The following is a 15,204-nucleotide window of genomic DNA, read 5'->3' on the forward strand; positions in this document are numbered from 1 at the left end:
AAAAAAAAACATGAAACAAGTCTGCTATGGCTGCCTGGTCCTGATTTCTATGGAAAGTTAACTGTGCTCTGTTTTTGGTTTGCTGCTACTAAATTGTTTGTTCTTGTAACTCATCATTTATTGCATAGGAGGCCTACTCGATCACCACTTTCAAACAAGAAGAAACAATTTAAGTATCTAGTTTCTCCCCTCCTCAAACAGGCCTCATAGCCTTGCCGAATGGCATATCAATGGCACGTGACTTGCCCTTAGTCCTTGGACTCTTAGCAACCAATCATGCAGCATTGTAATTAAAGCCGAACTGTTCTGTTGAGAGTTCAATGGTCTGACCATAGGTTGGACCAGCACACTGCCGATTTGATAATATTACAAGTCGCATGCTGTCACACCAACTATTTTTGTGGAATGATACGTACATTGCTTTCCTCCACCCTGGCTAGGGTTGACCCTATTTCTGCCTCCTTTTTCTGTGATTATTACTTTCACAACGTTCACTTATATTCCCCGCAACTCATGTGATTCTATGCTGCAAATTTCTGGAATGCTATGGTTAGAATCCACCCATTTTTTGTAGGAAAGCCACGGGTTTAATTTCTTTAGGGTTTCATGATAGAGTGTTCTTTAAATTGAGCCATTCCAGACTGTCATCAGTTCAGTTTTCCTGTTTGAGTCATAGTTCCAGTTTGGCCTTGATAACTTGCCATGCACAAAGTATCCAGGTTCCAAAATAATATCGGGGAACATCGTGTTAAGTGTCCATAGGTGAATTTTGATTTGGAGTGTGGTCTTGCAAGGTGCCACACCTGCAGAATTGCAGTAGCATAGCTCTACATTTTTTTCTTTGATTAAAGTACTTGATCAACCTCTCTGGTTTCATATATCATTTAAAGGTAGTTCTACTGTGAAAAGCAGATAATGTTGATTGATTATGCTCTCTCTGTTAGTTGATTTTCTGCATATTTTTGCTGACATAGCTACATTGGTCTAGTTCCCGCATTCTGGGGTATTCTTTTTGCTCATAACTCTGGCGCAAGAGCTCCATTCATGCAATTACAAGGAGGCATCTGATATCATGGACCTACTTTATCGGATGGTGTCGTCAAATAAGGTATTGCCACTTTGTTCTATGGCCTACATCACGAGTTGCTAGGCTGTTTTGGTGCACCTAATGGATATATCAATTCATTGTGTTTATATTAGAAAGACTGACACGTTCAGTCTTCGTTTGTTCCTATTGGTTTTCTTTCGTTTAAGATTATGCAGTTTTAATGTTAAGTATGATGTATTGTTTTGAAACTTGAATATATAGGACCTGTGCTTCGCTTTGTTGCATGTTGACAAGTCACCGGCTGTTCAAACATCAAAGAACTTAGGAGAAATTGAAAATCATGCCAGGTTTGAAACATATCCTCAGCTTCAATTTAGTACTTTGGACATTATATATTATCAAGTTATATCCTTTGTTCTTATCAGGATTGATATTGCTAAGATATTTTGCAATTCCATCTTCAAATATGTGCGAGATGTTAATAATGCTGACATATTGTCCAAAACCCTTGGTCTGCTAGCAGAAATGATCAAATGGTAAGTTGGTTTCTCTTACTTTGTTCCTATAATTGAAGTGGCTATGAACTTTTGTAATGAGCATTTGTTTTGTACTGTGCCTGCTGGCCAAGACTTAGGACTATTGTGTGTCTGGGTGACACTTGCAAAATTTTACGAATTAATAGAAACATATTTTTCATACATTCACGATAATTGGGTGATTGTTTTGGTGACACATGTAAAATTTATGAATTGAAGAACCATTTGTTGCTACCTTTATTGTATTTGGGTGACAGTTGCACCATTTTTTTGAATTGGGAGAAACACTTGTTGGTATGTTTGTTAATTTGGTGGCTATGTTTATAAACATTCTATGGATTGTAATTTGTAATGACCAAACAATTGATTCATGTATAGTAGAATGGTAAAAAGGACAAAACAAACACAATAGCAGCTATTCTGAGGCTAACATTGTTTGTACATAGCAAATGCATTCATTGCTTGAAGAACAGATTTGTAGTTACTTTGATCCATTTATGGTTAATTAACATGAGTTGTGTGTATTCGTAATTTTTCTCAAACACACAGGTCATGTGTATTCATATCTACTAGTGTTTGGTACTTTTGGATTGCAATCTGATATTGTCATATGTGTATAGGGCTCTGTCTTGCCCTCTTAGTCTATGTATCACATGCATTATGCCAATCTACTATGCTTTCTTGATATCATGAGTTTAGGTTTTGTTCCCGAACCCTAAGGCTAACACTGCTGTGCCGCCCCTGGGGAGATTGATCTCCGCCGGGGGCAGCGCCGTATTGGGCCAATCTAGTTGATCCGTAGCATGGGGTGGCGGTTTCAAGTGTCCTCCTTTCTGCATCGTCAGGCTGATATACCTGTTGGTCCCTCACTGCCCTGCACAGGTAAGCAATAAGCTTACCAGCACACACACTCACTCACTATGGCTAGAGGTAGAAGAAGGGGTGAGCACAGGCACACATACAGCACAAGCACCATTGTTGGCTAGAGCTCTGCTCTTTTGGTTTGTGGCAACTGAACTGTTTGTTTTCATTGCATAGAGGTAGAGTATATCCAACTCATGTACCAACTATAAGGTACACATGAGCATGGCTGAGTACAGCCCCAACTACTCCTAGTACTAGCAGTACAATTCCTACCTCAACCCACTACTAAGACATGGCTGATGTATTAGCTACCAACTAATGTACCAGTGGTGGCCTATTGCCCTACTGCTACAACAACTAGGGCAGCAGAGAATGGCCTATTGTCAAATCTGTTGTGCAGCAAACAAAGAGTGAGAGGTTAGCAGCAGGATTAGGGGAAGAATCAAAGAGTGAGAGGTTAGCAGCAGATTATGTCTTACAATTCTTCCCCTAATCCTGCTGCTAACCTAAAGACTTGACCTCATCCATGCCAATCATCTTCCTCAGCTCCATGAACCGCAGGCGCCCGAGTGACTTGGTGAGGATGTCAGCGAGCTGTCTGCCGGTCTCGACACTCGATGACGATCTGCCCTTCATTGACGCAGTCCTGGAGGAAGTGGAACTTGATGTCGATGTGCTTGCTTCAGTCGTGGAGGACAGGATTCTTGGCGAGGGCGATGGCGGGCTGATTGTCCACCATTAGAGCTGGCGGGTGAGCTTCCTCGCCGGTTAGCTCGCCCAGCAGCCAGCGCAACCAGACAGCCTGGCATGCCGCCGTGGCCGCTGCGACGTACTCCGCCTCACACGTCGACAGCGCCACAATCTTCTGCTTCAGCGATTGCTAGGCGATGGGGGCTGCTCCAAGGAAGACAAGCACACCAGTGGTGCTCCGTCGCCCGTCGATGTCTCCCGCCATATCTGCGTCGCTGAAAACAGTGAGCTCCGGCTCACCTTCCTTTGCCTTGGGGGGTGCCTCACTGAAGACCGTGAGCCGCAGCTCACCCTTGCCGCCACTCTTGGGGAAGATGACCGCTTGATCAAGCGTCCCCTTGACGTAGCGCAGCAACCTTTTCACCGCCGTCCAGTGATCCTCACGCGGTTCCTCCATGAACCGACTAACATACCCGACCGCGAACGCGATGTCCAGCCGAGTATGCGTGAGGTAGCGCAGCCGCCGACGATGCTCCGGTAGCGCGTCGCGTCCACCTTTGCCGCCATGCTGTGCTTGGACAACTTCAGCCACTCCTCCATTGGAGTTGTGTACAGCTTGCACTCCGCCATGCTGCTGCACTCTAGCAGCTTCTCCGCATAGGCGCGCTGGCCCAGGTAGATGTGCTCCTTCCCCTGCCTCACCTTAATGCTGAGGTAGTAGGAGAGCGCGCCAAGATCGCTCATTTTGAAACGAGCAGCCATCTCGCGCTTGAAGCCGTCTATGTCCTCCGCCCGCGCTCCAGTGACAATCAAGTCGTCCACATACACGCCGATGACGAGCTCCTCCTTTCTCCGTTGCCGCGTGTACAACGCGTGCTCTGTGGCGCAGCGAGTGAACCCAAGCTCGCCCAAGGTAGCGTCGAGCTTAGCGTTCCACGTTCGAGGGGCCTGCCGCAGCCCGTAGAGCGCCTTGCGCAGCTTGAGCACCTTGTGCTCAGCGCCCTTGACAGCGAAGCCCGGAGCTTGCTTGATGAAGACCGCCTCCGCGAGCTCGCCGTTGAGGAACGCAGACTTGACGTCGAGGTGGTGGACGCGCCAATCCTTCGCTGCTGGCATGGCCAACAGCAAGCGAACGGACTCCATTCGCGCCACCGGAGTAAAGACTTCCACGAAGTCGATGTCCTCACGCTGCACGAAGCCGCGGGCGACGAGCCGAGCCTTGTACTTGACAATGGCGCCACACTCGTCCCGCTTCACCTTGTAGCTCCCCCTTTGCCGACAAGGTTGTCCACCTGCCTGAACCGAACCTTCTCGCCGTCATGGAAAGCATCCACGAACTCGTCGATGTCGGTGGGTGGTGATGCGAACTCCAGTGGGGGTGTTCCTTGTTTTGCCGTCGCAGGGGACTGTGGTGGAGGTGAATGCGCCGCTGCTGGTGGAGACTGCTCTCCAGCAGCATCCTGTTCTCCAGCAGCCTGCTCTCCAGCGCCATCATCTCCTCCTCCTGGGATCACCAAGTGCTCGACAACAAATATGCTGCTGACACCAGCAGCTTCCCCGGCTCCTTGATCCTCCCAATCCCAAGCAGCCATCTCGTTGAACACTACATCCCTAGAGACCACCACCCTGCCTCCCTTTGATTCATAGAGTCGATAGGCCTTGCTGCCCTCCTCATAGCCCAATAGCACCATGGGCGTGCTTCTGTCCTCCAGCATGCCGAGGTGGGGCTTTGTGTTCTTGACATGGCCAACGCAGCCAAATATCCTAAGGAAGGACACATTCGGCTTGCGTCCATGCCAAGCCTCGAACGACGTTTTGCCCTTCATAGCTTTGGTGGGCGTGTGGTTGAGGATGAACACCGCCGTGGTCACCGTCTCTCTCCAGAACTCCGCCGGCATCTTCTTAGCCTTCATCATCGACCTCGCCATGCCGACCACTGTCTGGTTGCGCCTTTCCCCCACGCCATTCTGCTGCGGCGTGTACGGCGCGGTGTGGTGGCGCACCACACCTTGATCCGCGCAGTACGCTGCAAACTCTACAGAGGTGATTCGCCGCTACGATCAGTCCGCAGCACGTGCAGCTTCTTGCTGCTCTCCGCCTCCGCGCGCGCCTTGAACTTCTTGACCGCTTCCCCTACCTCGGTCTTGCTGGTCAGAAGCTGTAGCCACATGAACCGGCTGCAGTCATCCACCAGCAAGATGAAGTACTTGCGCCCACCGTGCGTCGCCGGAGTGATCGGCCCGCAGAGGTCATCATGGACCAGCTCGAGGGCCTCTGCCGCGCGGTACTTCGCCGTCTTCGGGAACGGCAGCCTTCTTTGCTTCCCGGCCAGGCAACTGTCACACGGCTTGCCTACGTGCTCGATGTGAGGCCGCCCCCAGACCATCTTTTCCAGCTTGCCGAGGGCATCGAAGCTAAGATGGCCATAGCGGGTGTGCCACAGCCATGGCTCCTCCGTGCGCTGCGCAGCCAAGCAGATGGGCTTCTCCACCTTCAAGTCGAGCAGGTACAGCCGGTTCCGGGACCTCTTCACCTTGGCAAGAAGCCGCTGCTCCCGGTCCCTAATCCTGAGGACGCCGTCCTTGATCAGCACCTCGCTGCCTCGCTCATCCAGCTGGTCAATGCTGATGATGCTTGAACGCAGCTGCGGGATGTAATATACATCCGTCAGCGCGCGGTGCTCGCCGTTCTGGCTCCTGAAGATGATGATGCCACCCCCTCGGATCGCCACCCTTGAGCTGTCACCGAACTTCATCGTGCCGGTCACGTTGCCGTCCAGCTCGGAGAAGGCTGCCTTGGAGCCCGTCATGTGGTTGCTGGCGCCGGAGTCCAGGTACCACCGCTGCTCCTGCTCGCCATCCACACGTTCGAGGTGGACTTGAGCGCGCGGTTCGTCGAGGTTGACAGCCTTCAGAGCCTTCCCGTGCTCCTCCACCGCAATCATCTCTCCCTTCTCCTTGGCCTCAACGTCGTGCAGTACACAGAACGTCGTCATCAGGAGAGTGGCCTCATCATCATCATCAGCCTTCGCCAAATGAGCCTCAGCCTTCTTCTCCTACTTGCGATTTGGGCACTTCTTTGCCCAATGGCCTGTCTTCCCGTAGTGCCGGCAGGCGTTGGGGTCGACCTTCTTCTTAGAAGCCTTGCTGCGGCGCTTGCCATCGCCACCGCGGCTGGAGGAGGCTTTCCCGGACTTCTTCTCCTTCATCCGGGCAGCCCACTCATCCTCTGTCAGCAGCAGCTTGCCGCTGTCCGTCGTTGTTGTGGCCTGCTCCATGCGCTCGTCAACCGCCCGCAGACGGCCTGTCACATCCTCAATGGGCAGGGTGGACAGGTCCAACATCGTCTCTATGAGGATAACGATCTGGATGTACTTCACCGGTACGGAGTGGAGGTACTTGGAAGACCGTCTCTTCTTCGTCGATGGTGACACCGTGGCTCCCCAGCTTGCTGATGAGCGACTGCAGGCGGAGGGAGAAGTCCTCCACCGACTCACCATCCTTGAACTTGAGGTTGGTGTACTTCTGCTTCAGTAGCTGGGCCGTCGCCTTCTTTGCACGATTAGAGCCGACGCGCATCGCTGCAATGGCCTCCCACGCCTCCTTAGCAAACTTCTTTGCCCCCAACGGCTCCCGGTACTCCGCAGGCACAGCAGCGAGGATGGCCTCCAGCGCTGACATGTCATCTTCTTCTACGTCGGTGCCCTTGTCGATGGCGTTCCAGAGCCGTCGGGCTCTGAGGTTGACCTTCATGGTCACTACCCACTTGCCATAGTTGGTGCGAGTCAGCTGTGGCCAAGTAGTGCCGCTGATCTCCCGCACCATGCGCATGACGACCTCCTGTCGTGGCTGGGCAGCCCTAGCAGCACTGCCGCCTCCCGCAGCTCCGCTGCTATCGCCCGTCTCCGAGCCAGGTGCCACTTGTTGGTCCGGCGATGCAGGCGAACCTGTACGGCTTCGATGCCACTTGTTGGTCTCTCACTGCCCTGCACAGGTAAGCAGTAAGTGTAAGATTGGTGTATAATGCGTGGATGTATTGCTTGAGCCCCTTAGGCTGATTATATAGGAGTACATGGCTTGGAGGGCAAGTAGCCTCTCCTAGAGATAAGGAAGGTTATCCCAGGATTACAATCAATCCTAAACTAATCATATCCGGAGTTGCCTAATATACTCTAACATCCCCCCGCAGTCACAATGGGAGCGCGCAGACGATGAGACTCGAGAATAAGCCGAAGAGAACCCGAATACACAAAATCAGCAGCTTCTTGCCGACAGGGTCAGCAGGACGATAGGGCGACTGCGATGGTAGATGGTGCAGCTAAAGAGCGCAACTGCATCTTCCTTCAACAATATCGGCGGCGGTGTCCGCGAGCGTGCGGCAATAGGCGTGGACTTGGACCGAGGGCCAGCGTGACGAGGACCAGCAGCATGGGTGGCGCCACCGCCTGAAAAGGCGGCGTCGCCGGCGAGGATGGCTGGATCACGAGCGTTGCCGCAGCAGCCTGAAGGGCACAACGACAGCCTCATCTTCGGCGATGACGAACGGCAGGGCGACGCAACCCGATCTCTGATCGGGAAAAAGAAAAAAAAACAGCAGCAGCAAGACGAACCTTGGGGTACAATCTCGGATGCCCCTAGCAGTGCCCCATCCCCTCCCTTCTCTCTTCCCAGTTCAACACGGACAAAGGGGAATAGAAATCAGGGACAGGAGGAACCGGCCGTCCAGCGGCCGAGCAGCAGGGGGGCAGCGAGATGGGGGAGGTAGGTCCTTCTGTTGTTGGTTGACCACGACGGCGCGGCGGATCAGAAGGATCGGTCGTGCATCCTACGAGGGCGCTGCCCCCGGTGGAGATCGATCTCCCCGGGGGCGGCGCGAGGGCAGCGGAAGCCGGAAACCTAGGGTTAGAACCTTGCTCCGATACCATGTAAGATTGGTGTATAATGCGTGGATGTATTGCTTGAGCCCCTTGGGCTGATTATATAGGAGTACATGGCTTGGAGGGCAAGTAGCCTCTCCTAGAGATAAGGAAGGTTATCCCAGGATTACAATCAATCCTAAACTAACCATATCCGGAGTTGCCTAATATACTCTAACAGTAAGCTTACCAGCACACACACTCACTCACTATGGCTAGAGGTATAAGAAGGGGTGAGCATAGGCACACACAGCACAAGCAACAGCGTTGGCCAGAGCTCTGCTCTTTTGGTTTGCGGCAACTGAACTGTCTGTTTTCATTGCATAGAGGTAGAGTATGTCCAACTCATGTACCAACTATAAGGTACACATGAGCATGGCTGAGTACAGCCCCAACTACTACTAATACTAGCAGTACAATTCCTACCTCAGCCCACTACCAAGACATGGCTGATGTATTAGCTACCAACTAATATACCAGTGGTGGCCTATTGCCCTACTGCTACAACAACTAGGACAACAGAGAATGACCTATTGTCAAATCTGCCGTGCAACAAACAAAGAGTGAGAGGTCAACAGCAGATTATGTCTTACAATACCATGGGCCCTATGACCATCTTGTGACCTGTTGCATCATGCGGGTGCCACCGTTCGGGCCATGCCTTGTTCTCCCACGCTGCCGGTTGGGTTGTGCCGTGGTTTGTTGCGTTGAGATGTTGCTGTTTTTCCCCCAATGTCTTGTTTGCCAATCCCTCCCTCACTATTCAGTCGCTGGCTCTCCCAAGGACGAGGTTTTTATCACATGCCCTCCTAGGCAGCAATGTCGTTGCTCGTGGTCAAGCCACCTTCACAGTTGCCACTTATCTAGGCTGGTGCCACCCTTGTTGGTCCTCCTCGTCACGCTGGCTCTTGATCAAAGTTCCTACTGCCGCCACCTCATGGACATCGCCGCTAGTGTTGCTAACGGATGAGGCGTGAGCACTTGTTGATATGTCCGAGCAGCCTCGTCTACCTTCACCATTCGATCGAGTCATTGTCCTATTGAGCCGTCTGCAGGAAGCTAGTGATTGTGTACTCATGTGCCTCTGTTGATGCTTCAGACCAGCGCCTCCCTCTATGGCTTTGACCATGTCCACTTTGACCTCAGCTACCGTGAGGACAAAAAGGGCTATAGTCCACATCAGCTACTCGTCAGTTTCTATTCCAGTCACTGCATTTGCAATGTGACGTCGTTATGACTGCACGAGGTGTTAGTCTTCAATTTCTTCTCCAGTCTGACTGCCCGCAATGCTCTCACTATGACTGCCAGGGGATGTTAGTATATTGTATATTTGTTGGTTTGGGGTTGTAATTCGATATTGCCATATGTATTTGGGGAGGCATCTGTCCAAGTCTTGTACTCTATACCGCCCAAGAGGCTTAATGTAAATAATGCATTATACCAAATGTCTGAATCTACTATGCTTTCAATACAAACTTACAAGGTAAAAGTGGGAGTACTGATAAACACTTAAAGAACTATATTTTTGTCGTAACATTTGACAAATAGCCAAATGTTCACTTTCTATCGGTCCAAATGCCATTTTTGTTTATTTATGAAATTTGAATATTTGACATCTCATTCAGTAGAAGTTTCTTTTTTGTTCTATTCGTGTTAAGTAATTAGTATGCTTATAAGTTATAACATGTCATAACTGATGCTTATTGTTTTGGTAGGAGCTCAAGCAAATGTAGTAAAATTACTTTTAGACTCGCATTGTAAAATATCCTATCTAGCGAAACTTTCCTTTTTGCAAAGCTTTTAATTAATGAGCTGTTACTGTGTCTAATTAGTGCTCCATGTCACGTGTTTGATGCGGCGTTTGAGTGCAACATCTTCACTTCACAATTAAATGGTCCATCAAGGTACTTTTTATTTTCATTCTGTTTGAATTATTTGGTGTGTAATTGAACATGGTACATCAGAAATACCCTTACTGTATGTTTCTGTATTTTTTGTTTTGATTCTTGAAAGTGAACTTCCAAAATATGACTGCTGCAATTACCTCTGCAGTGATTGGTTACTTTCTGGTGCCCTAGCTAGAATGCTTTTTGCTGCCTCTGAAGGAAATGGAGATTGTTCTTCACTTACATCTTCAGGCATGTATTATCATTCAAGATAATATTATTCTTCTTCTTCTGAGTTTCAACATTTTTTATTTTTCATTTTTCATTTTGAATGTCATTTCTAGCTGTATTTTCAATCTGTTACAGTTGACCCAACATGGTAGATTAAATGCTCATTGGTTTTTTTTGGTCTGTTCCTTGTTATTAGTGTACGGGGAATACCATTTTCCTGATTTTGGAATACTAGGAAAATCTGTCTTGGGCACTGTATGTTGATAATGGCAAAACCTGTCTTTGTTGATATTGAGAATTACTACTACTGGCTTCTTGTGGTGTAGTGCAGGCGCAAAGGAGCTCCAGAGGCTATCTCTGGACTCTGGGCTAGGCCGTTGATGCTAGTTTTTGTCGTTTTATTTGAATAGCGCACATGTAATCTTTGTCTAGCATGTGGACTCATGTTTTATGTTTTAAAGTTAATTGGATCTATGCTATTATTATTTTTTCGGTGGAATGAGGCAGGACCTCTGCCTAATCTATGCCAATATAGTTTCTCTGGTTTTGAAACATGCCATTACCATTTGTGATACTTGAATGGTGCTACTACAATTTACAAGTATTCAAGAAAAAGAAAATCACTAAAATGATATGGCTACTACTGCATAATTGAGAAGAAAAATACTGCTACAGTTGACATACAACTTGACTAGGTCCTGGTGACCTGGTTCTAGAAAAGCAACATCCACATATATGTAAAACTATTTGGTTTACACTGATTTTTGTTCACTTTTGCCCACTCAGTAGTCAATTTATTTTCTCATTTAAGCATATGAGTTAACTATTTTGAAAAGTGTGGAATAAGTTGAAAGAAAATTAACGATTTTGGCATAATAGTATCCTATATGTAAATCTAACACCAAACTATCCATTTGGGGCAAGTTCAGAATCTCATGATTGTAAACAATTCAGTTTCTGACCCCTGGATGGCTGGATGTATATGTTTTGAAACATAGCAGAGCTCTTCGAAAGTATGTTGTACACTTAAGGCATAAATAAAATTAATAGACTTAAGCAAAAGTAAGTTCTCTTGGTTGAGAACACTATGGACTGTTCAGTCTTCACTTGCCTTAACTCTACAATCTACATATGTTTTCGTTCTTTAGCATTAGTGATGACCTGATCCATTGCTATATTTCCAGTGCTTGATTTTACCATTCAGGTTCTTCGGAAAGGAGCAGCTGCTGATGATATGATATTACCTTTAGTTGTTTTCTCAATTCAATACATCATGGTTAATCATGTGAACTGGAAACACAAGGAATGTAGTCGTTGGAAAACAACCCTTCGGGTATGTTTTTTTTATTATTCTTTTATGCTTGTTCAATGTAATGATAGTATAGCTTGTTACCTGTGATTTTTTTAGTACTTGTGAGTCATAGCCCTTTTTTTTCTGTCGATTGAACTGAATAAACATACTGTAATCCACTTAGTTGGCTGTGATTCTTATTTCATTTTAGTAGATTTCTTTTAGAAACATTTCAGTTTTGTTGATCTTGTTTTCATTTGTTGTTACCATTGATAATAGAGAAGCTAAATATTGCCACTGAACTGTAATTGACTAGGTGTTTGAATTGGTGAAAAGCTGTATTCAAGTAAAACCGTTCTCATCAAAGCTTGGTGGCATCATTTGGGAAATTCTACTTTATGATTCATCTGTCTACGGTGTACTCTGGAGCATATTATCTGTGTCAACACAATTACTGCATGTAAGGATATTCTTTCTGTTAGTATTATTGATCATTAGCTTTGTGACCTTTACATGATATCTGTTAAGAAAATTTCAGGACTCATATCGGAGCAATTATCATGGTCTTAAGGATATTGAAGATATCCAGCTTGTCCTTTGCAATGGACTTGATATTATATATCACATCCTGTCCAATTTACCAGAGGTAAAAAAAGGAAGACATCTTGTTATGTCATTTTCAATGTACATTTTACAACACATCGATATTTTGCTTATACAGTATAGTTTTCTCCACTGTTGTAAAATATGTTTACAGCTACACATTTGTTACATGTGATTATTGCTGTGAATTTGAACTAAGCTACCATCATGTGCAGCATACTACTATACTTAATAGTTAATGATAATTGTGAGCTACATATAAGAAGTAATAAAGAGCTCAAATGGACTAACTATTGTTGGCATTACACATAATGAAACTATGCCTATTGTGCTTTCAAAGTGTTATCAATGCTTGTTATATTAAATAAACCAGATATTATCTGTTATCAATGCTTGTTATATTAAATAAACCAGATACTATCTAATTGTGTTTCCCTGAAAGCATCCAAGTGATTAATGACCTGCTAGATTGTTAAATTCAACTTCTATCTAAAACACTTTAGTGAATCCCATGGTACTCCATTTTTAGGCAGGGATGCTATATTTGCACTTTTCAATAGGGCAACTTCTTAGAAGGTGCAAAGTTTGATGTTGTGTCTTACTACCTCTGGTCATAAATACTATATGTTTTGGCATGGTTCAGTCAATCTTTTGACACTTTGAGCAGGAACAAGTTTTAAAGTATTAAGTTTGGAAACATGACATTCGTATGTGTAGATTTGTCTTGAAAAATTCTTTCACAATCTCATACTTTATATTCTAGTAGAAAACACTGGTCAGTTGTACACATTGGAGACCATATCATGTTCAAATCTGTCAAGCAGTTTTTACGTTTTGAAAAAGTCAAGCAGTTTGTACTCTGGGGAGTATTTTCTTAAACTCTGTTTAGAGCATGCTGACAAGAATTACTTTGCATATGGTGTTAAATATAAATAAAAGGCCAGTTCATTACATTGAACTTAAATTGAAAGATTAGACCATCACAAGGTCCCTTTATATGGGTTATTAGTCATGAAACACTAAAGTCATTGTTTAAAGTAGAAATAGTTTGCCAATAGCACGGGACACTAGCATGTAGCATTGAGCAAGGAGAAATTTGGCGAGTCTTGTCTTTTCTGCTGTCATCATGGTTTCATGGACAGACCCTTCAATTCCATGTGCTGAAAAGGTATCTAAATTGTAAAACCATGTCCAAGGCTGCCTAGAATACTACTGGAGCCATTTGATCACCCTCATAAGGATGCCAAAGAAGCAACTGTACACACCTTTAACATCACTATGTTTGGCTAATAGGACATTCGATTGGTTCTTTGGAAATGTTGAGCTGATACTGGATAGAAGTATTTCATTTCTGGTTCGCCTATCATAGTTTGGCAGGGATGCCATTTGCTATGTTATGCTGTTTTTTTTTTACTCTTGTTATTCTTTCAGGATTTACTGCCGAATCCACCATTCATTACCATGGTTTTGTCATCTTCATTGAAGCCATTTTCTTTTATCACAGCTCTAATATCATTGACGTACTTTCATAATTCTGTAAGTCTACAATTATGTGCCCTGAGCAGAGTCTTTGCATTTATTGTACTGAGTTCAATGTATTGTTTAATTATGGCCCGTCAAGAATGTCATGTTATCTATGTTTGTGTTCTAAGGTTAATTGCATAGTTTGCAGTCTTCGAGGGGTGTCTCTAGAGGTCCTAGGTCAACTATTTAAAAATGACACATGTAACATTTGTTTCACTGTAGAAATTCATCCATGTGAAACAAGGGTATTCTGGTTCCATTTTAGAAAGAAACAAAGGAAATGAAAAGAGAAGAAATGCATCTTATTTGTGCAAAGAGTATTTCAAAGGATGGATGAATGGTTGTCTGGTTCGCATTTTTGAAAGTTTGCATCAATGTTGGAAAATGTTTGTTGGTGGTGAGCTATGCTCAAGTGTACATGTAGAATAACCAATCTTGGAATGAAACCATCTGTTCTCTGAAACTGTTTGGATTTTATTTTCACTCAATCCATTCATGTATTTTCTGGACTTTTTCGCTGGTGAGGAAGTTATGTGAACATCAGTTGATAGAACAAAAACTGCTCCCTGTGTCTATCAATGTAAGACGTATTTTGGTTCAAGAAAAAAGTCTTTGAAAGTATATTTTGACCTTTAGTTTCTCTTAAAATGTATGCCAATTGCTACAAAATCAACGTCACCCTAAAAGTTTTGAATACAAATCAGCAACATTTTTACACTTGATGTTCATTTATTTTCACTTATTGTTGGTCAAAACTTCCTAGGTTTGGTATTTCAAATTAAAGACACCTTACATTGATGGAGTGCTTCTGATGGCCATCTTGTTGGCCTGAAAAATGAGAACTTATGAAATTGGTTGCTGCCTCTCTTTTTTTTATTTTTTTCTTTATTATGCCTGTATCTTATCAATGTATTTATAATTGAGACGGAGGATCCTCATTTGTTTCTCAAGGATATGCAATTAGCTGCCGCTAGAGCATTCTCAGCATTGTGTTTCATTGCATATAAGGCCCAACCTCAGTTGATGGAAAATGCCAGCTTTACTGGTGATGTTTCTGAGGTTAGTACTTTATCACACTATGTTTGTTCAGTCCTTCATTGTTCTTGATAACCTTTTTTTAAAAAAAAAATTCTTTCGCCATCTTTATACGCTGATGTCACTCTTCTTATGTTTCCTCCCCCTTTCACAATTGCTCTCAGATTCGGAGATTGGAATCAAGTATATCCTACATTCTAGATGAGGATAAAACTAATGATTGTTTGGTTGTGGCTGTATTCAACCTTTTGACATCTGCTGCTCGTTATCAGGTGTTGTTTCTTCCATAGTGTTCATATTTTGAGTATGCTATACAGAAATAACAAGTGAGATGGTCGTTGATGTAAATGTTATCCTATGAAGCCAGTGGAGAAATGCTCTTTTGAATATGTTTGTGATTCAGATTTTCATATTATCATTATATAATGATCACCACTTTTGTGAATCTTTTTTATCACATTTATTTATATAGCATGCCTGAGATACTGAGTCGTTGACTTTATATAATTTGTTGCATAGACTATCAAATAGAGTTATTCATATGCTGTCTTTTGACAAATAATTCCTTAAATGTCAGTACT

The 15,204-nt window shown here is 45.0% G+C and overlaps 1 protein-coding gene across 3 annotated transcripts in view; it reads left to right on the plus strand.

The window, feature by feature from the left end:
- Positions 1-15,204, plus strand: part of LOC136538449 (uncharacterized) — a 45,425-nt gene that overhangs the window by 18,116 nt on the left and 12,105 nt on the right. For 2 of the 3 annotated variants that reach the window (XM_066530422.1, XM_066530432.1), the window contains 11 exons: positions 989-1,108; positions 1,310-1,395; positions 1,474-1,584; positions 9,886-9,957; positions 10,106-10,191; positions 11,355-11,503; positions 11,778-11,921; positions 12,000-12,107; positions 13,496-13,600; positions 14,513-14,647; positions 14,788-14,895. In XM_066530422.1, coding sequence (XP_066386519.1) covers positions 989-1,108; positions 1,310-1,395; positions 1,474-1,584; positions 9,886-9,957; positions 10,106-10,191; positions 11,355-11,503; positions 11,778-11,921; positions 12,000-12,107; positions 13,496-13,600; positions 14,513-14,647; positions 14,788-14,895 — 1,224 coding nt within the window. The remainder of the gene's footprint in view (positions 1-988; positions 1,109-1,309; positions 1,396-1,473; positions 1,585-9,885; positions 9,958-10,105; positions 10,192-11,354; positions 11,504-11,777; positions 11,922-11,999; positions 12,108-13,495; positions 13,601-14,512; positions 14,648-14,787; positions 14,896-15,204) is intronic. The other variant, XM_066530427.1, reaches the window with a different exon arrangement.

This window comes from Miscanthus floridulus, chromosome 1 (assembly GCF_019320115.1).
Source record: "Miscanthus floridulus cultivar M001 chromosome 1, ASM1932011v1, whole genome shotgun sequence".
NCBI classification, from domain to species: Eukaryota; Viridiplantae; Streptophyta; class Magnoliopsida; order Poales; family Poaceae; genus Miscanthus; species Miscanthus floridulus.